This window comes from Grampus griseus, assembly GCF_964374135.1.
Source record: "Grampus griseus genome assembly, chromosome: 6".
Taxonomy (NCBI): Eukaryota; Metazoa; Chordata; class Mammalia; order Artiodactyla; family Delphinidae; genus Grampus; species Grampus griseus.
The window spans coordinates 69,177,951-69,203,412 of record NC_139000.1 but is presented as its reverse complement, the minus strand read 5'-3'; the positions used below and the strand labels follow the sequence as shown (position 1 = coordinate 69,203,412).

The 25,462-nt window shown below is 36.7% G+C and overlaps 1 protein-coding gene across 1 annotated transcript in view; it reads right to left on the bottom strand.

The window, feature by feature from the left end:
• The window catches only part of FOCAD (focadhesin), a 312,127-nt gene that overhangs the window by 149,805 nt on the left and 136,860 nt on the right, over window positions 1-25,462 (bottom strand). The window contains exons 12-15 of the mRNA XM_082656700.1: window positions 16,763-16,867; window positions 16,263-16,364; window positions 15,607-15,737; window positions 13,613-13,739 (exon numbers count right to left, since the gene is read on the bottom strand). Coding sequence (XP_082512826.1) covers window positions 13,613-13,739; window positions 15,607-15,737; window positions 16,263-16,364; window positions 16,763-16,867 — 465 coding nt within the window. The remainder of the gene's footprint in view (window positions 1-13,612; window positions 13,740-15,606; window positions 15,738-16,262; window positions 16,365-16,762; window positions 16,868-25,462) is intronic.

Genomic DNA, 25,462 nt, shown 5'->3' with positions numbered 1-25,462 from the left:
TTATGAGTAGTGGTTTGGATCGAGGGAATGGATTTGGGGCTACATTATGCAACAATCCCAAGTGGTCTCCTTTAAATAGAAAAAAGTACCAAAGCTTTAGCAGTGAAGGGTTAGGATACCATCTGGAAAAAGAAACTAAGTAACTAAGTCACCATCATATATTATGTGAGTTTTAGAGGAGAAATTAAAAAGACTACTTAGACCCTCCTTGAGGGCATTGACTATAACCAATCTTTCAGGAACAAGTCTGATATTTAAAGAACCCTACATGGGTAGACATTATGCTAGGTCTCTTTTGTTTTTAATCCCATTTTATCCTCATTTGAGGAAATAAGGCTCAAAGAGGTTAAGTAAATTAGTCAGAGGACACACAGCTAATAACTGGTATATAGGAGGTACATGGTATGTCTGCCTAAAAACGAAGATGCTTTCTACCACAGCAGGCAACAATTTTTTATATCTCCAGTACTAACTACAGTTAATGATGATATCTTACAGAAGTGAAATGAGAAAAATCACTTCTTATGAGTTAATAAGCATCTATAGATAGCAGAGCCTTAGAATAGCAAAGGATGGGTGGAGAACATAATGGAATCACAGACAAAACGACCACTTCTTAGTGGTAATTAGGAAGAAAAACTTAATTTCTTAGGAAGAAAAACTGAATTTCTTAGGAAGAAAAACTTAATTTCAGAAACAAGTAGATTTCTGTTTGAAAAAAATAATAAAAAGGAAATACTCCCAAATGGTAGAATTATTTATTATGAAAGTAATATAATTATTAAAGTGATACTTTCCATTTCCAGATGACTGACTGTAGCAGTAAAAAACAAAAGTCCTTGATTATGTGAACTATTTCCCTGCTGTAATAGGACCCTACCATGAAACCTTAATAGCTTTGTCAACTACAGGGTACACAGTCTGAAAGACTATCCTTAGTACACATCACTTCCTAAACGGTAATGGTGTTTACTGCCTGCTAAATAAATGTTTAGCCAAAAGACCATTATTCTCAAACCAAGACACTGAGCAGTTATCTAACCTCCTTCTGAGGTCTATTTTCCTCATCTATAAATGTTATAATCCCTATATTGAAGAGTTGTTGAGGAACAGAAATGAAAAGTGCTTACTTAGCACAAGGACATGATCATATATACACTAAATAGAGTCATTGCTTGTATGATTATATTATATTCATTATCATCATATCAACCATAATTACCAAAAGCTAAGAGAATTCTACTTAATCTCATTCACTAAAGAACAACAATTGTATAGGTATGTTTACTGCATCAAAAAAAATTGGTTAGAAAGAATCAATCAAGATGGCAGAGTAGAAGGACATGGAACTCACCTCCCCCCATGAACACATAAAAAATACATCAACACGTGAAATAATTCTCACTGAAAACTAACTGGAAACTGGCAGAAAGATTCCTATACAACCAAGGATATAAGAAAGATCCACACAGAATCTGGAAGGGAAGAGAAGGGACCTGTGCCCCCTGGGAGGGGACTCAGAGGAAAAGGGAGATTACATAGGAGGAGACCCCTGCCTGCAAGCCATAGATTGGGCGCCCCAGTCCTGGTGTCGGACACAGGGAAGACAAGCCCCCTTGGCTGGTTGTAGAGCTGTTGGAACTAACAGGAGGGCTGTGAAGAACATGCAAGGACTGGCTTGCTCCTGAGGCAGCGTGGCAAGGACAGATTGAGGATGGTTCCAGTGGCTGCCCAGTTTTCTGCAATTAGCCTAGCATACGCCTCAGCCTGAGCCAAGCAAATGCTCCAGTCCCGCTTACTCTACCACACTAGAGAAAGGGCTGCCATCACCAGGGAGAGAGCTCATATCTTAGTACTGAGATGCAGAGGAAACTTGGAACTAGGGCAACATCTGAGCACAGTGTGGGCAGCCATTGCTGGCATTTACACAGGCACTGTATCAGGGGTAGTCTTGATCTCTGACGGAAGCCAGACTGCTGCACCCACACCCTGACACATGCCCAGTGCTAAACGGAGCCCTGCTTACCCTGCAGCACAGCTTCTCAACAGGGCTGGGGTGGCAGAGGCTGGGGGTAGTAACTGGCTGTGAGGGACAGCAGAGACTCAGACACAGCTGGGGCTGTCATTATTGGTGCCTGCACAGGGGGCACATTAGAGGCAGCCTGGACCTCTGTGGCCAGCCCATCACATGCTGGCATGGGCCCCTCTTCCTCCAGCACTCCTCCTCTCTGGGGCAAGGGTACAGTGTTGGGAGTGGGAGACAAACACATTTAAGGGAACAGAGACAGCTTGGACCCGAACCTCAGGGCTTCTACTCCATCAACTTTGGACCTGACCCTGCCCCCGATAGGGTGCTAATGGCCACTGAGCAGAGGGGAAGCCACACCTCACACTTGGCTCTGGCCCTGGTTCCTCCATCTCCAACCCTACTTCCTGCAAGATGATAACTGTCAGCATACCCTGAGGAAACGCATGGCTTTTGTTCACATCAAATCCAGCTCTCCCACCAAAGGCACTGGGCACACACAGGCTGTAGACAGACACTCCCACATAAGGACACCTCTTCAAGACTGCAATAGGTAACTGTTTCATCTAATTTCACAGAGACAGGGAAAGTTAAGCAAAGTAAGAAGACAGAGGAACTAGTCTTGATTGAAAGAGCAAGACAAAACCCCTGGGAAAATAAATAATGAAATAGAAATAAACACTTTACAAGATAAAGAATTCAAAGTATTAGTAATAAGAATGCTAACTAAATTAGGGAAAAGAATAGATGAACACAGTGAGAATTTTAACAAGGAACTAGAAAATATACAAAAAGAACCAATCAGAACTGAAGAATACAGTAACTGAAATGAAGAACTCACTGAATAGCAGACTATGTGATACAGAAGAACATAAATGATCTGGAAGATAGAATAATGGATATTACCCAATCAGAACAGCAAAAAGAAAAATAAATGTTAAAAAATGAGAACAGTTTAAGAGATTTCTGGAAAAACATGAAGCATACCAACATTGGCATTATAGTGGTTTCAGAAGGACAGGGGAGAGAAAGGGGGTTGAAAATGTTTTTGATGAAATTATGGCTGAAAAAGTCCCAAACCTGAACAAGGAAACAGATATCCAGATACAGGAAGCACAGAGGGAATCCAAACAACATGAACCCAAAGAGACACACACCAAGATATATCATAACTAAAATGGCAAAAGTAGAAAATAAAGAGAATTTTTTTTTTGGCCATGCCACGTGTTAAGCGGGATCTTAGTTCCCAGACCAGGGATCAAACCCATGTCCCCGCAGTGGAATCTCAGAGTCTTAACCACTGGACTGCTAGGGAAGTCTGCAAAAAGAGAATTTTAAAAGGCAGCAAGAGAAAAACAAAGAGTCATATACAAGGGAACCCCCATAAGGCTATCAGCTGATTACTCTGCAGAAACTTTGCAGGCCAGAGGGAGCAGCATGATATATTCAAAGTGCTTAAAGGGAAAAACCTGCAACCTAGGATACTCTACCCAGTAAGATTATCATTCAGAATTAAAGCTGAAATAAAAACAAACTTCTCAGACAAGCAAAAACTAAAAAAATTCATCAATACTAAAGCTACCCTAAAGAAATGTTAAAAGGTCTTTTCTAAGTGTTAAAGAAAAAGCTATAATAAGAAGTAAAAATTTATAAGAAAGGAAAAATCCCACAATGAAATGCAAATATATAGTAAGGACTGAGGATCAACCACTTAAATAAACTAGCATAAAGATTAAAAGACAAAAAATTGTAAAAGCAGGGGCTTCCCTGGTGGCGCAGTGGTTGAGAGTCTGCCTGCCGATGCGGGGAACGTGGGTTCGTGCCCCGGTCTGGGAGGATCGATCCCACAAGCCGCGGAGCGGCTGGGCCCGTGAGCCATGGCCGCTGGGCCTGCGCGTCCAGAGTCTGTGCTCTGCAGCGGGAGAGGCCACAACAGTGAGAGGCCCACGTACCGCAAAAAAAAAAATAAAAAAACAAACAAACAAAAATTGTAAAAGCAATTATAACTACAATTAAAAAAATGAAGATGTAAAATAGGACATCAAAAACACAAAATGTAGGGGACGGGAGTAAAAACAGGTGTATCTTTTAGAATATGTTTAAAATTGAATGACTACCAGTTAAAAATAAGTAGATATGGTTATAGGTCAACATGAACCACAAATCAAAAACCTACAATAGATACCAAAAACCTAGAAAGAAACACAAGCATACTACTAAGGAAAAACATCAAACCATAAGGGAAGAAACAAACAGAAGAAGAAACGAACAGAGAAGAACTACAAAAACAACTGGAAAACAAGTAGTAAAATGGCAATAAGTATATACCTGTCAGTAATTACTTTAAATGTCAGTGGACTAAATGCTCCAATCAAAAGACATAGTGGCTGTTTGAATAAAAAATCAAAACCTGTCTATACACGTCTTACAACAGACTCACTTCAGAGCGACACACACAGAGTGAAAGTAAGGGGATAGAAAAAGATATTTCATGTAATCAGAAATGGCAAGAAAGTGGGGGTAGCAATACTCATTTCAGACAAAATAGACTTTTAAAACAAAGTCTATAACAAAAGACAAAGAAGAGCATTATATAATGATAAAGGGATCAATACAAGAAGAGGATATTACACTCGTTAACATATATGCACTCATACAGTAGGACCTAAATATACAAAGCAAATATTAACAGACATAAAGGGAGAAACTGACAAAAAACAATAATACTAGGGAACTTTCACATTCCACTTACATCAATGGACACATCACATAGACAGAAAATCAATAAGGCAACCATAGTCTTAAATGACACAATAAACCAGATGGTTTAATAGATATCTACAGGACATTCCATCCCAAAACAGCAGAATACGCATTCTTTTCAAGTGCACATGGAACATTTTCCAGAAGAGATCAAATGCTGGCCACAAAACAAGTCACAACCAATTCAAGAGGATATAAATTATATCAAGCATTTTTTCCAATCACAGTGGTATGAAACTAGAAATTACAGAAAGAAAACTGGGAAAATAACAAACACCTGGAGACTAAACAACATGCTACTAAAAACCAACAGTCAATGAAGAAATCAAAGAGGAAATCAGAAAATACCTTGAGACAACTGAATATGGAAACACAATTTTCCAAAATCTATGGGATGCAGCAAAAGCACTTCTAAGAGGGAAGTTTATAGTGACACAGGCCCTCCTCAAAAAACCAAGAAAAATCTCAAATAAACAACCTAACATACCACCTAAAGGAATTAGAAAAAGAAGAACTAACAAAGCCCAAAGTCACCAGAAGGAAGGAAATAATAAAGATCAAAGAGGAAATAAATAAAATAGAGACCTAAAAACAAAAAAAAAGATCAATGAAACCAAGGGCTGGTTTTTTGAAAAGATGAGCAAAACTGATAAACTTTAGCCAGGCACATCAAGAAGAAATGAAAGAGGAAAAAAAATAAACAAAATAAGAATTGAAGAGGAGAAATAACAACCGATACCACAGAGATACAAAAAATCATAAGAGAATACTACAAATAGTTACATGTCAACAAATTGAACAACCTAGAAGAAATGAACAAATTTCTAGAAACATGCAAGCTAAGGCTGAGTCAGAAAGAAACAGACAATCTGAACAGACTGATCACTAGTAGTGAAATTGAATTTATAATTAAAAAAAAAAAATTCCCAGCGAAGTCCAGCATCGGACAGCTTCACGAGGGAATTCTACCAAACATATAAAGAAGAGTTAATACCTATCCTTCTCAAACTATTCCAAAAAACTGAAGAGGATGGAACACTCACAAATTCATTCTATGAGGCCACCATTACACTAATACCAAAACCAGAAAAAGACATCTCCCCCCAAAAAATTTCAGGCCAATATCTTTGATGAATATAGATACAAAAATCCTCAAAAAAATATTAGCAAACTGAATCCACTGATACATAAAAAGGATCATACACCATGATCAAGTGGGATTTATTTCAGGGATGCAAGAATAATTCAATATTCGCAAATCAATGTGGAACACAACATTAACAAAGAGAAGGATAAAAATCATGTGACCGGGGGCAGAGTCAAAATGATGGGGTAGGAGGATGTGGAGTTCGTGTATCCTCAAAACTAGGGCATCTACCAGGTGCTGGTGGGGGACCTCAGACACCTAAGGGGATGGGAGGAATGCCTGTGCAACCAGGTAGGATGTGGGAGGGAAGAAGGCGGGGGAGGAAAAGTGGAGGTGGGATGGGACCAGCATGCCTGAGGGGTGGCTGGGGGAGGAGAGGGGTTCCCACAGTCAGAGGGGCCCACTCAGGGCGATGGGATCAGCAGGGATGGAGAGAGACCTTTGGGGAATTGGGGGATCAGAGGGGAATGCAGCCAACATCTCCCCAACTTGCTCAGGCCCCAGGAAGCCTGCTGGGGTCCCAGGCTTGAACCTCTGCCCTCCAGGGCCCCTCCAGCTGGGCGGGTCCTGAGGACATGGGAGGGAAAGTGGGGAGGAAAAGTGGAGGTGGGACGGGGCCAGCCCCTGAGGGGCAGCTGTGGGATAGGAGGGATTCCCATGCTTGAGGGGCCCACTCCCAGTGAGGGGATCAGTGGGGATCAGGAGAGACCTTCGGGGGATAGGAGGGGAACACGGCCAGCATGTCCCCTGCCAGCTCAGACCCCAGCAAGAATGCTGGAATCCTGGGCCTGAACCTCCACCCTCTGGGGCTTCCTCTGGCTGCATGAGTCCTGAGCCTAAGGCCCGCCTCCCAAAGGCCTCTTCCAGCCAGGCAGGTCCTGACATTAAGCCCCAACCGCCCAAGGCTTCTACCAGCCTTTTTTTTTTTCTGCCGAGGTTCTGTTTTGCATTGTTGTTGCTTCATTTTTATTTTTCTAACATATTTTTATTTTTCTAACTTTATTTTTTATTCTTTCTTTTTGTTCTGCTCCTTTTGGTTTGTTACATCTCTTTTTTTCTTTTTTTGCTGCACCACATGGCTTGCAGGGTCTTGGTTCTCAGGCCAGACGTTGGGCCAGAGCTCCAGTGGTGGGAGCACCGAGTCCGAGCCACTGGAATGACGGAGAACTACAGGCCCAAGGGAATATTAATCGGTGTGAGCTTTCTCAGAGGTCCTCATCTTGACACCAAGACCTGGCTCCACCCAACTGCCTGCAAACTCCAGTGCTGAAAGCCTAACAGCAAACAACCAGCCAGACAGGAACACAGCCGCACCCATCAAAAAAAATGGGATGACAAAAAAATATAGTACAGACAAAGGAGCAAGATAAATCCCACAAGACCAAATAAATGAAGAGGAAATAGGGAACCTACCTGAAAAAGAATTCAGAGTAACCATAGTAGATGATGATACAGAATCTTGGAAATAGAATGGAGGCACGGATTGAGAAAATACAAAAAATGTTTAACAAGGACCTAGAAGAACTAAAGAACAAGCAAACTGTGATGAACAACACAATAACTGAAATGAAAAATACACTAGAAGGAATCGATAACAGAAAAACTGAGGCAGAAGAACGAATAAGTGAGCTGGAAGATATGGTGCGAATAACTGCCAAAGAGAAGAATAAAGAAAAAAGAATGAAAAGAAATGAGGACAGCCTCAGAGACCTCTGGGACAACACTGAATGCACCAACATTCGAATTATAGGGGTCCCAGAACAAGAAGAGAAAGAGAAAGAGTCTGAGAAAACATCTGAAGATATTACATTTGAAAACTTCCCTAACATGGGAAAGGGAAAAGCCACACAAGTCCAGGAAGCACAGAGAGTCTCATACAAGATAAACCCAAGAAGAAACACACCAGGACACATAATAATCAAACTACCAAAATTTAATTGAAAGAAAAAATATTAAAAGCAGCAAGGGAAAAGCAACAAATAACACACAAAGGAATCCCCATAAGGTCATCAGCAGATTTTTCAGCAGAAACTCTGCAGGCCAAAAGGGAGTGGCAAGATATATTTAAAGTGATGAAAGGGAAAAAACTACAACCAAGATTACTCTACCCGGCAAGGATCTCATTCAGATTCGACAGAGAAACCAAAAGCTTTACAGACAAGCAAAAGCTAAGAAAATTCAGCACCACCAAACCAGCTTTACAACAATTGCTAAAGGAACTTCTCTACACAGGAAACACAAAAGAAGAAAAAGACCCACAAAAACAAACCTAAATCAATTAAGAAAATGGTAATAGGAACATACATATTGATAATAACCTTAAATGTAAATGGATGAAATGCTCCAACCAAAAGACACAGACTGGCTGAATGGATACAAAAACAAGACCCGTATATATGTTGCCTACAAGAGACCAACTTCAGAACCAGGGACACATACAGACTGAAAGTGAGGGAATGGAAAAAGATATTCCATGCAAACAGAAATCAAAAGAAAGCTGGAGTAGCAATACTCGTATCAGATAAAAAAGACTTTAAAATAAAGAATGTTACAAGAGACAAGCAAGGACACTACATAATGATCAAGGGATCAATCCAAGAAAAAGATATAAAAATTATAAATATTTATGCACCCAACATAGGACCGCCTCAATAGATAAGGCAAATGCTAACAGCCATAAAAGGAGAAATTGACATGAACACAATAATAGTGGAGGACTTTAACACCCCACTACCACCAATGGACAGATCATCCAGACAGAAAATTAATAAGGAAACACAAGCTATAAAGGACACAACAGACCAAATAGACTTAATTGATACTTACAGGACATTCCACCGGAAAGTGGTGGAATACACTTCGTACTTAAGTGCACATGGAACATTCTCCAAGACAGATCACATCCTGGGTCACAAATCAAGCCTCAGTAAATTTAAGAAAATTGAAATCGTTTCAAGTATCTTTTCCGACCAACACTATGAGATTAAAAATCAATTCCAGGAAAAAAAACTGTAAAAAAATACAGACACACTGAGGCTAAACAATACACTACTAAATAACCAAGAGATCACTGAAGAAATCAAAGAGGAAATAAAAAAATCTATAGAAACAAAGGACAATGAAAACATGACGATCCAAAACCTACGGGATGCAACAAAAGCAGTACTAAGAGAGAAGTTTATAGCAATACAATCCTACCTCAAGAAACAAGAAAAATCTAAAATAAACAATCTAACCTTACACCTAAACCAAGAAGACAAAGAAGAACAAACAAAACCCAAAATTGGTAGGAGGAAAGAAATCATAAAAATCAAAGCAGAAATAAATGAAATAGAAACAAAGAAAACAATAGCAAAAATCAATGAAACTAAAAGGTGGTTCTTTGAGAAGATAAACAAAATTGATAAACCATTAACCAGACCAGTCAAGAAAAGAAAGGGAGAGGACACAAATCAATAAAATTAGACATGAAAAAGGAGAAATTACAACTGACACCGCGGAAATACAAAGGATCATAACAGACGACTACAAGCAACTATATGCCAATAAAATGGACAACCTGGAAGAAATGGGCAAATTCCTGGAAAGATACAATCTTCCAAGACTGAACCAGGAAGAAACAGAAACCATAAACAGACCAGTCACAAGTAATAAAATTGAAATCGTGATTAAAAATCTTCCAACAAACAAAAGTCCAGGACCAGATGGCTTCACAGGCGAATCTATCAAACATTTAGAGAAGAGCTAACACCTATTCTTCTCAAACTCTTCCAAAAAATTGCGGAAGAAAGAACACTCCCAAACTCATTCTACGAGGCAACTATCACTCTGATACCAAAACCAGACAAAGACATCACAAAAATAGAAAATTACAGAACAATATCACTGATGAACATAGACACAAAAATCCTCAACAAAATACTAGCAAACAGAATCCAACAATACATTTAAAGGATCGTACACCATGATCAAGTGGGATTTATCCCAGGGATGCAAGGATTCTTCAATATATGCAAATCAATCAATGTGAATCACCATATTAACAAATTAAAGAATAAAAACCATATGATCATCTCAGTAGATTCAGAAAAAGCTTTTGACAAAATTCAGCACCCATTTATGATACACACTCTCCAGAAAGCGGGCATAGAGGGAAACTACCTGAACATAATAAAGGCCATACACAACAAAACCAAAGCAAACATCATTCTGAATGGTGAAAAAATGAAAGAATTTCCTCTAAGATCAGGAACAAGACAAGGATGTCTACTCTCGCCACTATTATTCAACATAGTTTTGGCAGTCCTGGCCACGGCCATCAGAGAAGAAATTTTAAAAATCCAAATTTATAGGGCTTCCCTGGTAGCGCAGTGGTTGGGAGTCCGCTTGCCGATGCAGGGGACACAGGTTAATGCCCCAGTCCGGGCAGATCCCACATGCCGCAGAGCGGCTGAGCCCGTGAGCCATGGCCACTGAGCCTGCGCATCCGGAGCCTGTGCTCCGCAACGGGAGAGGCCACAACAGTGAGAGGCCCACGTACCGCAAAAAAAAACAAAAAACAAAAATCCAAATTTATATATAAAACACTGATGAAAGAAATCAAAGATGACACAAACAGATGGAAAGATATACCATGTTTTTGGATTGGAAGAATCAATATTGTGAAAATGACTGTACTATCAAAAATAATCTGCAGATTCAATGCAATCCCTATCAAATTACCAATGGCATTTTTCATAGAATTAGAACAAAAAATTTTACAATTTGTATGGAAACACAAAAGACCCCGAATAGCCAAAGCAATCTTGAGAAACAAAAACGGAGCTGGAGGAATCAAGCTCCCTGACTTCAGACTACACTACAAAGCTACAGTAATCAAAATAGTATGGTACTGGCACAAAAACAGAAGTATAGATCAATGGTGCAGGATAGAAAGCCTAGATATAAACCCACGCACCTATGGTCACCTAATCTGTGACAAAGGAGGTAAGAATATACAATGAAGAAAAGACAGTATTTTCAATAAGTGGTGCTGGAAAAACTGGACAGCTACATGTAAAAGAATAAAATTAGAACACTCCCTAACACCATACACAAAAATAAAATCAAATGGATTAAAGACCTAAATATAAGAGCAGACACTATAAAACTCTTAGAGGAAAACATAGGAAAAACACTCTGACATAAACCGCAACAAGATCTTCTTTGACCCACCTCCTAGAGTAATGAAAAGAAAAACAAAAATAAACAAACAGGACCTAATGGAACTTAAAAGCTTTTGCACAGCAAAGAAAACCATAAATGAGATGAAAAGACAACCCTCAGAATGGGAGAAAATATTTGCAAACAAAGCAACTGACGAGAGATTAATCTCCAAAATACACAAACAGCTCATGCATCTCAACATCAAAAAAACAAACAACCCAATCGAAAAATGGGTGAAAGACCTAAATAGACATTTCTCCAAAGAAGACATACAGATGGCCAAGAGGCACATGAAAAGATGCTCAATATCACTAATTATTAGAGAAATGGAAACTGAAATTACAATGAGGTATCACCTCACACTGTTCAGAATGGCCATCATCAAAAATCTACAAACAATGAGGGTGTGGACAAAAGGGAACCCCTCTTACACTGTTGGTGGGAATGTAAATTGATACAGCCACTATGTAGAGCAGTACGGAGGTTCCTTAGAAAACAAAAAATAGAACTACCATATGACCCAGCAATCCCACTACTGGGCATATACCCTGAGAAAACCATAATTCAAAAAGTCATGTACCACAATGTTCATTGCAGCCCTATTTACAATAGCCAGGACATGGAAGCAACATAAATGTCCATCAACAGATGAATGGACAAAGAAGATATGGTACATATATACAATGGAATATTACTCAGATATAAAAAGGAATGAAAATGGGTCATTTGTAGAGATGTGGATGGACCCAGAGTCTGTCATACAGAGTGATGTAAATCAGAAAGAGAAAAACAAATATCGTATATTAATGCATATATGTGGAACCTAGAAAAATGATACAGATTAACCATTTTGTAGGTCAGGAATAGAGATGCAGTGGTAGAGATCAGACATGTGGACACAGGAATGGATGGTGGGATGAATTGGGAGATTAGCATTGACATATATACACTACCATGTGTAAAATAGACAGCTAGTGGGAACCTGCTGTATAGCACTGGGAGCTCAGCTCGGTTCTCCGTGGTGACCTAGATGGATAGGATGGGGTTGGGGGAGGCCCAAGAGGGAGAGAATATATGTATACATATAGTTGATTCACTTTATTGTACAGCAGAAACTAACACAACATTTTAAAGCAACTATACCCCAATTTTTTTAAAAAAAATCACATGATCATCTCTATAGACACAGAAAAAGCATGTGACAAAATTCAATATCCATTCATGATAGAAAATTTCATCAAAGTTTGTGTAAAAGGAACATATCTGCTCATAATAAAGACCAGTTATTATAAACCCACAGCTAACATCACACTCAATGGTGAAATGATGAAAAGCTGAAAGAATTTCCTCTAAATTAACAGATGAATAGATAAAGAAGATGTGTGTGTGTGTGTGTGTATTCCAAATATACATAATGGAATATTACTCAGCCATAAAAAGGAATGAAATTCTGCAATTTGCAACAATGTGTATGAACCTAGAGAATATTATGCCTAGTAAAATAAGTCAGATACAGAAAGATAAATACTCTGTTATCACTTATATGTGGAATCTAGAAGATAAAACAAATGACTGTATATAACGAAACAGAAACAGACTCACAGATACAGAGAACAAAGTAGTGGTTACCAATGGGGAGAAGGAAGGGAGGAGGGGGGAGGTAGCGCTATAGTATTAAGAGACACAAAATACTATGCATAAAATAAATAAGCAACAAGGATATATTATACAGCACAGGGAAATATAGCCATTATTTTTTAATAACTTAAAGGGAGTATAATCTATAAAAGTATTGAATTAATATGTTGTACACCTGAAACTCTTATGATATTATAAATCAAATATATTTCCATTAAAAAACAATAATAAAGCAGCTTACAAGGCTACATAAAAAAATTTTTTTTACATAAAAAACTTTTGTTAGGTCGATGAATGATCTTTGATGTAATTACCACATTTCTCCAAAAGATTAAAGATTTCTTCTGCTGTGCTACAGTTTTGGGAGCAGTCTGAAGTTCAGAAGATCATTTAGAGACTCGGTTCTAATATCAGTCCATCCTACCCAGTCTGATCATTAGGAAAGAAAGGATCCTTTGCCAATCTTCAAGTCAACAAAAGTTTTTTGCTGGCTATAAAACTGCCACTGGCCCATGCCGGTTTCCTTACCTCTTCTGCTTCTAAGGCTCTCAAATCACGAAACCGAGAAGCAAATATACTCAAGAGTTCTCCTATAAGCATACTTCTCCTTCTATATTAACAAAAATAAATAACAACGAGGAAGAATCTAAAGTCTGGTTTTCTTTAGCCTCTAGAAAATGTCTACATGTTTCAAGACTTCCCTCTACAAAGAATTTGTAAGGTAGACTGTCTTATTTCACTCTTCCGAACAAAAGTCTCCTACATCTTTGTAACCACAATGCCTTGTAAATTATTTTCTTCCAAATTATACAAAACAACTCAAAAAAGCCCACCTCAGCCTGGCAGAGTGCATGAAGACCTTGTAACACCAAGGCTGCTGGAGTAGCCTGGTCAGGCTTGGTGCATTCATTCAACATCTGGGAAATAGCTGCCAACATATCTGCACCGTGCTGATATGGCCTACAAAAAACGACAGTTTAGACACAAGATTAAAGCCAAAGAACTATATTACTACCCAAGGTCTTTTGCCTGAACAAAAACATTAATGCTTTTCTTTACTCTTGTGCATATCAAACGTTGACCCTCAACTAAGAATACCATATGCTTTTGTTCAAAGATTTGCATCTTCATCATTTCTGCTGTAACTTCAGGCTCATTTTTGGTATTATTACCCAAAAAAGAAGACACTCCTTAACAAATTTTATTCTCCCTGAATCACAAAACCTATTGTCTGAATCGACAAAAACTCAAGTCTATAATAATAGTGAAAAGAACTGACTTACCTTATTGAGATCATCAGTAAACCCAGGGATTTGAGATCAGAAGATGGTTGGTCATAGCAGTATTACAAACTAAGGTGGGTATGCCTATCACAATAACGACGATAATGATGATAAAATCATAATAATATGAATTATAACTGACTGAGCACTTACTTCATGCCAGGTACTGTGCTGGATTCACTCACTCATCCTCCTCTCCTTCCTCTATCCCACATATATTGTGCTACCCCCAGAATGCTTTTAACTTCATAAAGAAATGCTCAGGTCTGCATTCGTTGTAACCCCTCAGCGATATAATACTTCTCTCTATTTAACAAAATATCAATTGAAAAAATTGCCTGACTGAATTCTATTGCTTCACTGTCCGCCAAATGGAAATCATTTAACAAAACTGGAAAAATTTGACGGATCTCGAGATGGTAACTGAAAGGTTCACTGAATAAGGTTTCAACAGACTCTGATCTGATCTGATGTTTAACGTCTCCTGAGCCTCATCTTTAAGTATGTAAAATTAAAATGTCGGCTATCATCTCTAAATTTTTTCCATGCCAATACCTCAAGAGAATCTAAACTCTTAAGTCTTGGGTTAACACGTGTGTAACTTTTAGACTAAGATGTTTTTTGTGTTGCCAAAAGGCTGAAGCTTAGAAAAGAGGCAGAACTGCTGAGGCTTAAATACAGTCTGATCCAAGATTTTACTTGAAACGGAAATCATCCACATTATCAGCATCTGGGCCAACCCATTCATTGCACAGCTTCAGGAAGTACCATTCACAGTGTCATCATTGACAAAAGTAGAATGATGCTCCAAGAATTCTACAGTGCAGTGGCTCAATCAATATATGAAACTGCAGGATTATAACTCATTACAAATGTATCAAATCTATTTCCTCTCTAAGATTTTGGCCTTACCCTAATTCAAGAAAATAGAAATCTGGCAAGGTGGAGCTTTGCTTAGTGTTATTTCAGTCTTGTCACCTCCTGCCTAGTTATTAACCCATAACCTAGAATAGCAGAGTCATCTCCCTAACATCTTCATGTCTTCCTAAACCCTAAAGCATACACAGGAATTCAAGGTCATTTCCCTCCTTGTAATAATTCCTAATAATTAATTCCATTCAATGAGTTACAAATAAGGCCTTCTCTATTAAAACATCTTATAAAAATCAGCATAACATAGAGAGAATATAAGAAAGAACAGCTTGACTGATAATCCACTGCTTAGGTTTCAGGAATTTATATATAGAAAAATAGAAAATGTAACATCATATGTTTTATTACAACATTAAATTATTACACAGAAAAGGATATATAAATAGCCTCTAAACCTAGATATAAGTCTAGACCTGAAAAGACATGCCTGCTACTCAAAGCTATTGTTTGATGTTACTAAATTTTACAATCAGACAATTTGACTTTAATATTCATTTATTCTTATTCAAACATCCTCTGCCTATCTTTCCTTGCTTCTTGCTTGCAATAAAAAAATTAAATGCAAAATAATATATCATGATATACATTCCCAAAGGTCAAGCATGTCTTACCTTTGCTTACATATATCTCTGATCGATGCTGCTTTAGCTATCAGTTTCTCCCACTGGACCTCCTTGCCCACAGACAGAGAGGGCACATCGGACATGGCCATGAAACGCTGCAGTTCAGGATAGACACGATCCTAAAAAGGCAATTTCACAAAAAAGGTAATTTCACAACTTGAGTTGAATAATAATTGTCTCCTTTTATGCAGCATTTTCACATTTAAATCTTACATCTGCATTGCAAATTATAATGTGTTTCATCTAATCAGAAAAAAAAGAATGCTGTTATGATTGCTGGGGATTTTCTTACAGATCCATGTACTGTTCATTTCATAAAACAAGAAAAAAGTGGCAAAATCTCACTCTAATTACAAATGCTCTAATCACTTATATTTCTATCACTTTTTCCACACAAATGGAAAAATAAATTTCAGAATTAAGGAAATAAGATTATTTTCTATTCTCAATTTCTCTCTGAGAGTCAATCACAACTGACCACATTATAGATCAAAAGTACACTAAATCAAAATTTCTCAATGCAATCATTTATGTCACTCACTAATATTACTGTATCAAAGAAGTGTCATGCATAATGACAAAATTACCTTTCTTCAGTGAAAGGGACATGCTTACTACTCATACAAGTGTATATCTGAGCTTACCTGTTTTTCCCACAAAGAAGTCAACAAGCGCAAAGTGACAGCTTTTAGTTGCGGAGTGGTTCCAAGAAGTTGAATTACTCGTAGAATTTGTCCTATGCACACCTAGCAAACATTGAAGAAACTTTGGTTTCATAAATGCAAATGTGGATAACCCCAAGGTTACCAAAGGAACTTAAAAACCTCTTATTATAAAATAAAGACTGAAACGGAAGCTTACTACAGTATTACCCATCTCCTCAGAGGTTGGAGATAGCTTTGGGAGGAGCTAGTTAGCAATTCTGGGGGCATAAAGACCCAATCTCAGACAACAGCCAATGGGAAAACTTGATGAAAAAATGATTTTTAAAAACTAATTCTTAAATATTGTAACAAAAATGTTTGGCCCAACAAGGGAAGCAGTGATCAAGGCAAAATTAAAGGGTCAAAATTTCACATGACAACAAACAAAATTCATGTCTCACTTTCTTTTTGCCCCAAAGTAAGTCGCTTAATATACAAACCTTGTGAACACCAAGTGTAGGCAAAGTATACAAGATATCATTGTATAACACAGGTTCCAGTGGTCTTCCTAATTTGAACATCAAAACTGGAATCAGATTTGGTACCTGAAATGAATTTAAAGAACATATAAATTATGCCTTTTAAAAGAAATCAATCGATAAAGCAATATTTCATTTTTCTCCAAATGAATACTATGAATATATATGAATTAAAAGCCTAAAAAAATGTCAGTTAGCCATTTGTTATTAATGGTAATTTCAAAGTACTGTTAATATTCTATCTCTTTTATAATTACCTGTGAGCCCTTGTTCTATCCCTTTATACACATATACCTATTACAGGGGTTTTTTGGTGTTAAAAAAATGCTTTTCTTAAACAACTATGACAAACTCTCAGCAATACAAAAATAATTAATACATATCCTGCCCTAAAGAAGCTTACAGTTGTAATGAGTAGCACAGTGAAATATTCAATGGTTATTCCAATGTAAAATAATTAAAACCAATTGTAATATAGGGGGGGTTAATGGACAAAAATTTCCCTCCACGTTCATACTTCAACCCCTATGCATGATACAATAAAATAAGAAGAGCAAAATCATTTGTGGATCAAAAGACTTAATATTGTTAAAATGGTACTATTTCCCAAATACATCTACATATTCAATGCAATCCCTATCAAAATCCCAGGTAGCCTCTTTGCCAAATTTCAGAAATTGATCCTAAAATTCATTTGAAAACAAGTGATCCTGAAAAGCCAAAACAATCTTCAAAAGGAGCAAAATTTGAAGATTCAACCTTCCCAAATTCAAAATTTATTACAAAGTTACAGCAGTCAAAATAGTGTGGTACTGACGTGAGGATATAAATATAGATCAATGAAATAGAACTCACAGTCTAGAAATAAATCGTTACATTTAAGTCAATTGATTTTAGACAGAAAGGCCAAGAAAATACAATGCAGAAAGAAGAGTCTCTTTGAAAAATGGTGTTTGATTTTTGACAACTGTATTTCCATATGCAAAAGAATTAATTTGGACCCCTTCCTCACACCACATGTAAAAATTAACTCAAAATAGATTTCAGACCTGAATGTAGGAGCAAAAACTGTAAAGCTCTTAAAGAAAATATAGGAGTAAATCTTTGTGACCTTGAGTTAGGCAAAGCCTTCTTAGATATGACACCAAAAGTATGAGCAACAAAAGAAAACAAAACATTTCATCAAATTAAAAATATTTGTCCTTCAAAAGATGCTATAAAGAAAATGAAAAGAACAACCCACAGAATGGAAGAAAATATTTGCAAATCATATATCTAATAAGGAACTTATATCCAGAATATATGAAGAATTCATACAACTCCATAATAAAGGACAAGTGACTCAATTTTATAAGAGCAAAGGATCTAAAGAGATACTTCTCCAAAGAAGGTAAACAAATGGCCAAAAAAAAACATGAAAAGATACTCAATCAGCATTAGCCATGACATAAATGCAGATCAAAATCAAATGATGTATGACTTCATACCCAATAGGATGGCTTGAAACCACATTAAGTGTTAGCAAGGATGTGGAGAAATTGGGACCTTCATACACTGCCAGTGGGAAAGTGAAATGGTGCAGCCCCTTTGGAAAACAGTCTGACAGTTTCTCAACTGGTTAAACAGAATTACCGTATGATCTAGTAACTGTACTCCTAAGTACCTACCCAAGAGAAATTAAAACATACATCCACACGAAAATTTACATGTGAATGTTCACAGAGGTATAATTAATAATAGCCAAACAGTAGAAACAACCCAAATATCCATCAACTGATGAAGGGATAAATAAAATACAGCATATCCATATGATGGAATATTATTCTGCCATGAAAAAGTAATCAACATGGATGAACCATGAAAACATCGAGTGAAGTAAAAAAAGCCAGTCACAAAAGACCACATATTATATGATCCATTTATATGAAATGTCCAGAATAGGCAAATCTACAGAGACAGAAAGTAATTGCTTAGGATCAGGGAGGTATAGGAGAAAATGGGGAGTGATTGCTAATGGGTACAATGTTTCTTTTGGTGGTGATGAAAATGTTCTTAAATTATCTGTCATTATGGTTGCACAATTCTGTGAATATACTAAAAGTCACTTTGTACACTTTGAATGAATTAATTAAATGGCATGTGAGTTATATATTATAAATATATATAAAATATATTTATATGTATATTTTATTATTTTTATATTTTTAATAAATATATAAAACTACATTTTAAAATCATTAAGAGAACACCTATTATGAGCAAGGATCTCTACTTGATGGCACAAAATGCAATGCCAAAAAAATTTTATTTTCCTTATAGTGCATTTGACAAGTTTGTTACCCAGAAATTGATAAATTTCCTCTATCTGCTGTAGTCTTAGAAAACTTGTTCCTTCTAAGCTTAGAAGACATCTATTTTAATTCAATCTCAAGAAGGAAAAAAAAAATCCTCCTAACCCTACCAACAAAAAAGTGACAGTTAAACACTGACTCATTAATGGGCCTGACCATCACATACCACAGCGGCATTTGGAGCTACACATGTAATGGCTACAGACACACAACACACAGGCAGAATTTATGATGTTTTTAACAACTGCTGGGGCTCTATTGGAACAGAAGTTCCAGCACCCTCACCTTGAGCAAACGAAAGGAAACAAATTTTTGAATTGGCTTTTTAATTCCCCATTTTAATTAAAAAAGGTTATCTTAGATTGCACTGCACAGGCCTCAATGAATTACTCCTTCTGGGAAGATCTCTACCAAGACAGTTTGACAGATTCTTAGTTCTGAGAAGGGCAATCAGTACATATAGTGGCATTTTACAAAATAGTGTATTTAATTATATGGCTTTTAACAAATGTTTAAATTATATTGTCAGGAAAGAAATAAAGTATTCTACTTATGCTAAAGAGTACACCTCCTTCATGATCCTCAGACCTAAAGAAGTATGTAAGGGTGTTTAGTTTTCTCTGGTAAGTTCAGAAATTAAAAAACAAAGTGGGAAATTTTTACAGCAAATAATCTTAGATCTTGAGGCTATTCTAGTTCATATTAAATTCTCAAATCAATGGAAAAAGAAAATAGGTGTTATTTCATTAGGAAAACATAGATATAGATATATATGTGTGGAAAACATTTTTTGCATAAAGTCTGAGCTGTTGTTTTCCAAATGAAAAGACATATGTGTATTTATTGATTTACTTGAGATGTCATTATGGGCTCTTGATTCCTCTGCTCTTGAGTCTTCTATTCTCTGGAAGCAAAAAAAGCAGAGAATGAATACTCTGCCTTTACCTTAAATTTAAAATAAGCCGGCAAGTGCCCTATAATTCACTGTCTCAAGACCTCCTGGTTTCATAAAACTCAACGTTTTCTCTCCCTCCTTCAGAATTCAAGTCCTTGATTTAAAAAATTTGATTTCAAATGATGGAATCATTAAGGAAACCCCTCCCATAAGACTATCAGCAGGTTTCTCAGCAGAAATCTTGTAGGCCAGATGGGCATGCAGAATGATATATTCAAAGTGCAAACAATCAAACAAAAAAACCCAGCCAACTAAGAATACTATAGCTAGTAAAACTTTCTTTCAAAAATGTAGGAGAAATACTTTTCTAGCTAAACAAAAGCGAGGGAGTTCATTCACTAGGCCTCCCTTACAAGAAATGCTAAAGGAAGTCCTTCAAGTTGAAAGGAAAGAACATTAGACTGCAACATAAAAATATATAAAAGTATAAAGCTCAGTGATAAAGGTAAATGTATAGAAAAATATAGAATACTGTAATATGTCACTTTTAATACTAGAATAGGAGATAAAGACATAAATATAAATAGCTAACTATAAAGATATGTTAATGGATACACAACATAAAAAGATGTAAGTTGTGACATCAATACCATAAAGTGTGGGGGGGTTGAAAAAGTAGAACTTTTACATGCAATTAAAGTTAAGTTATTACGAGCTTAAAATAGGCTATTATACATGTAAGGTGGTTTCAGTTAAGTGCCATGGTAACCACAAAGAAAATACCTATAGAAGATACATAAAAGATAATGAGTAAGGAATCAAAGTATTTCACTACAAAAAAATCAACAAAACACAAAGACTGAAAGAGAAGAAAAGAGGGACACAACAGCTATAATTCAGACAAAAACCAGTTAACAAAACGGCAATATTATGTCCTTCCTGATCTATAATTACTTTAAATGTAAATGGATTAAACTCCCCAATCAAAAGACAGAGTGGCTAAAAGTTAAAAGACAAGATACAACTAAATGCTGTCTACAAGAGATTTACTTTATATTTCAGGACACACATAGGCTAAAAATAAAATGACAAAAAAAGATACTCTATGCAAATAGTAACCTCTAAAAGAAAGCAAGGATAGCATAACTTATACCATGCAAAACAGACTAAGTCAAAAACTGTCATAAGAAACAAAGATGAACATTATATAATGATAAAAGAGTCAATTCACCAGGAAGTTAAACAATTATAAATATATATGCACCCAACATCAGAGCAATATAAGTATGCTCAAATATACAAAGCAAATATTGACAGAACTGAATGGAGAAATAGATACCAACACATATAATAGATTTCATTACTCCACTTTCAATAATAAATAGAACATCCAGACAGAAGATCAATAAGAAAACAGAGGACATGAACAACACTATGGACCGAATGAAACTAACAGACATATACAGAACATTCCATCCAACAGCAAGAAAATACAAATTCTTCTCAAGTGCATACGCAACATTCTCCAGGAAAGATCCACATGTTAGGTCACAAAATAACAAATTTAAGAAGACTGAATCATACTAAGTATCTTTTCTTACCACAGTGGAATGAATCTAGAAATAAATATTAGTAAGAACACAGGAAAATTCACAAATACATGGAAACTAAATAACACACTGTTCATCAACAGATGAATGGATAAAAAACATGTGACACAGACACACACACATATATACATACACACAATGGAATACTACTCAGCCATAAATAAAGAATAAAATTTTTCCATTTGCAACAAAATGGATGGACCTGGATGGTCTATGCTTAATGAAATAAGTCAGACAGAGAAAGACAAATACTGTATGCTATCACTTACATGTAGAATCTAAAAAATAAAACAAACTAGTAAATATAACAAAAAGGAAACAGATTAACAGATATAGAGAACAAACAAGTCATTACTGGTGGGAAGAGGGAAGAGGGGAGGGGCAATATAAGGATAGGGGATTAAGTTTATACAAACTACTATGTATAAAATAAATAAACTAGGGCTTCCGTGGTGGCACAGTGGTTGAGAGTCCACCTGCAGATGCAGGGGACATGGGTTCGTGCCCCGGTCCGGGAAGATCCCACATGCCACGGAGCGTCTGGGCCCGCGAGCCATGGCCGCTGAGCCTGTGCGTCCGGAGCCTGTGCTCCGCAACGGGAGAGGCCACAACAGTGAGAGGCCCGCGTACCACAAATAAATAAATAAATAAATAAATAAACTACAAGGATATATTGTACAGCACAGGGAATCCAGCCAATATTTTATAATTACTATAAATGGAGTATAATCTATAAAAATTTTGAATCACTATGTTACACACCTGAGATTAGTGTAATAGTGTAAATCAACTATATTTCAATTTTAAAAAAGAAAAAGTATCTCAAATAAATACTCTAATCTTATACCTCAAGGAACTAGAAAAAGAAGAATAAACTAAGTTCCAAGTTAGCAGAGGGAAGGAAATAATGGAAATTAAAGTAGAAATAAATGAAGTAAATAACAGAAAAAAATCAACAAAATTAAAAGTTAGTATTTTAGAACATCAACAAAATTGACAACCCTTTAGCTAGACTAAGAAAATAAGAGAGAAGACTCAAATAAAATCAGAAATGAAAGAAGAGACATAACTGATACCAAAACAATACGATGGATTTTGAGACAACCATATACAATTATACTACAATAAATGGGATAACCTAGAAGAAAAGGCTAAATTCCTAGAAATATGCTTCTCATGAAGACTGAATCATGAAGAAATAGAAAATCTGAACAGACCAATTATAAAGAAGGAGATTGAGTCAGCAATCAAAAACCTCCCAACATAGAAAAGCCCAGGACCAGATAACTTCACACGTGAATTCTACCAAACATTTGAAGAAGAATTAACACCAATCCTTCTTAAACTCGTCCCTAAAAATTGAAGAGGTGGGAACACTTCTGGACTCATTATATGAGACCAGCATTATTCTCATACTAAAACCAGACAAAGACATTACAAGAAAAGAAAACTACAGGCAAACATCCCTAATGAACACAGATGCAAAAAGACTCAACAAAATACTAGCAAACAGAATTCAACAACACATTGAACGGATCATAAATCATGACTAAGTGGGATTTATCCCTGGAGTGCAAGGATGGTTCAACATGAAAATCAATCAATGTTATAAACTACATTAATAGAATGAAAGATAAAATCACATGATCATCTCAATAGTCACAGAAAAAGTGTTTGATAAAACTCAGCACACTTTCATGACAAAAACATTTACTAAACTAGGAACGGAAGAAACTTACCTCAAAATAATAAAGGCTCTATGACTATGAAAAGCCCACAGCTAATATCATACTGAAAAATAAAAACAAAAAACTTTTCCTCTAAGAGCAGGAATAAGGCAAGGGTGCCCACTCTTGCCATTTCTATTCAACATAGTACCAGAAATTCTAGGCAGAACAACTAGGTGAGAAAAAAAAATGAAAGTCATCCAAATCAGAAAGGAAAAAGTATGGACTTCCCTGGTGGTCCAGTGGTAAAGAATACGCCTTCCAATGCCGGGGACACGGGTTTGATCCCTGGTTGCGGAACTAAGATCCCACATGTCACAGGGCAACTAAGCCTGTGTGCCACAACTACTGAGCCCACGTGCTTCAACTAGAGAGCCCACATGCTACAACTACAGAGCCCGTGTGCTCTGGAGCCCACACGCCACAACTGGAGAGAGAAAACCTGCACACCACAACTAGAGAGAAGCCTGTGTGCAACAATAAAGAGCTTGCACACCACAATGGAGGATACTGCATGCTGCAACAAAGATCCTGTGTGCTGCAATTGAGACCCAACGCAGCCAAAAAAGAAAAAAAAAACAAAGGAGGAAGTACAATTATCTCTGTGATAACATGATCTTGTATGTAGAAAACTCTAGTGATTCCACATACCAAAAAGTTAATTAAAACTAGTAAATGAATTCAGGAGAGTTGCAGGATACAAAACAAACATTAAAAATCAGTTGTGGGGCTTCCTGGTGGCACAGTGGTTGGGAGTCCGCCTGCCGATGCAGGGGACGCGGGTTCGTGCCCTAGTCCAGGAGGATCCCACATGCCACGGAGCGGCTGGGCCCGTGAGCCATGGCCGCTGGGCCTGCGTGTCCGGAGCCTGTGCTCCGCAACGGGAGAGGCCACAACAGTGAGAGGCCCACGTACCGCAAAAAAAAAAAAAATCAGTTGTGTTTCTATACACTAACAATGAACAATCCAAAAAGAAAATTAAGGAAACAATCGCATTTACAATAGCTCAAAAAGAATAAAATACTTAGGAATAAACTTAACTACAAGGTTAAAGACTTGAATATTGAAAACTACAAAACATTGCTTAAAGAAATTAAAGACAACACAAATAAATGGAAAGACATCTTGCGTTCATAGATCTGAAGACCTAATATTGTTAAAATGTCCATGCTACCCATAAAAGTCTACAAATTCAATGTAATCCCTGTCAAAATCCCAAAGGAATTTTATTTTTGCACAATAGAAAAACAATCATAAAATTCATATGGAACCACAAAGGACCCTGAATAACCTCAAAACATATTACAAAGTTACAGTAATCAAAACAGTATGATACTGGCACAAGGACAAACATATAAACCAATGGAATAGAATAGAGGGCCCAGAAATAAACCTATGTATATACGATCAATTAATTTATGACAAGGAGCCAAGGATATACAATGGGGAGAGGATAGTCTCTGCAACAAATCCAGGGAAAACTGGATATCTGCATGCAAAAGAAGGATATTGGACCCTTATCTTACACCATACACAAAAATCAACTCAAAATGAATTAAAGACTTAAACATAAGACCTGAAACTATAAAACTCCTAGAAGAAAACATAGGGTAAAAACTTCCTAACTTTGCTCCTGGCGTTGATTTCTTGTATATGACACCAAATGCACAAGCAACAAAAGCAAAAACAGACAAGTAGGCCTACTTCAAACTGAAAAGCTTCTGTACAGCCAAGAAAACATAGTAAAAAAAGGCAACATATGGAATAATAAAAAAAATTGCAAACCATATATTTGATAAGGGGTTAATACCCAAGACATACCAGGAAACCCTACAATTCAACAACAAAAATATAAACAAACAAATAACCTGATTTAAGAAAATGAGCAAAGGACTTGAATAGACATTTTCCAAAGAAGAAATACAAATGGCCACAGGTATATGAAAAGATGCTTAATATCACTAATCATCAGGGAAATGCAAATCAAAACCACAGTGAGATATCACCTCATACCTGTTAGAATGGCCATTACCAGTAAACTAGAAAATAACCGGTGTTGGCAAGGATGTAGAAAAACT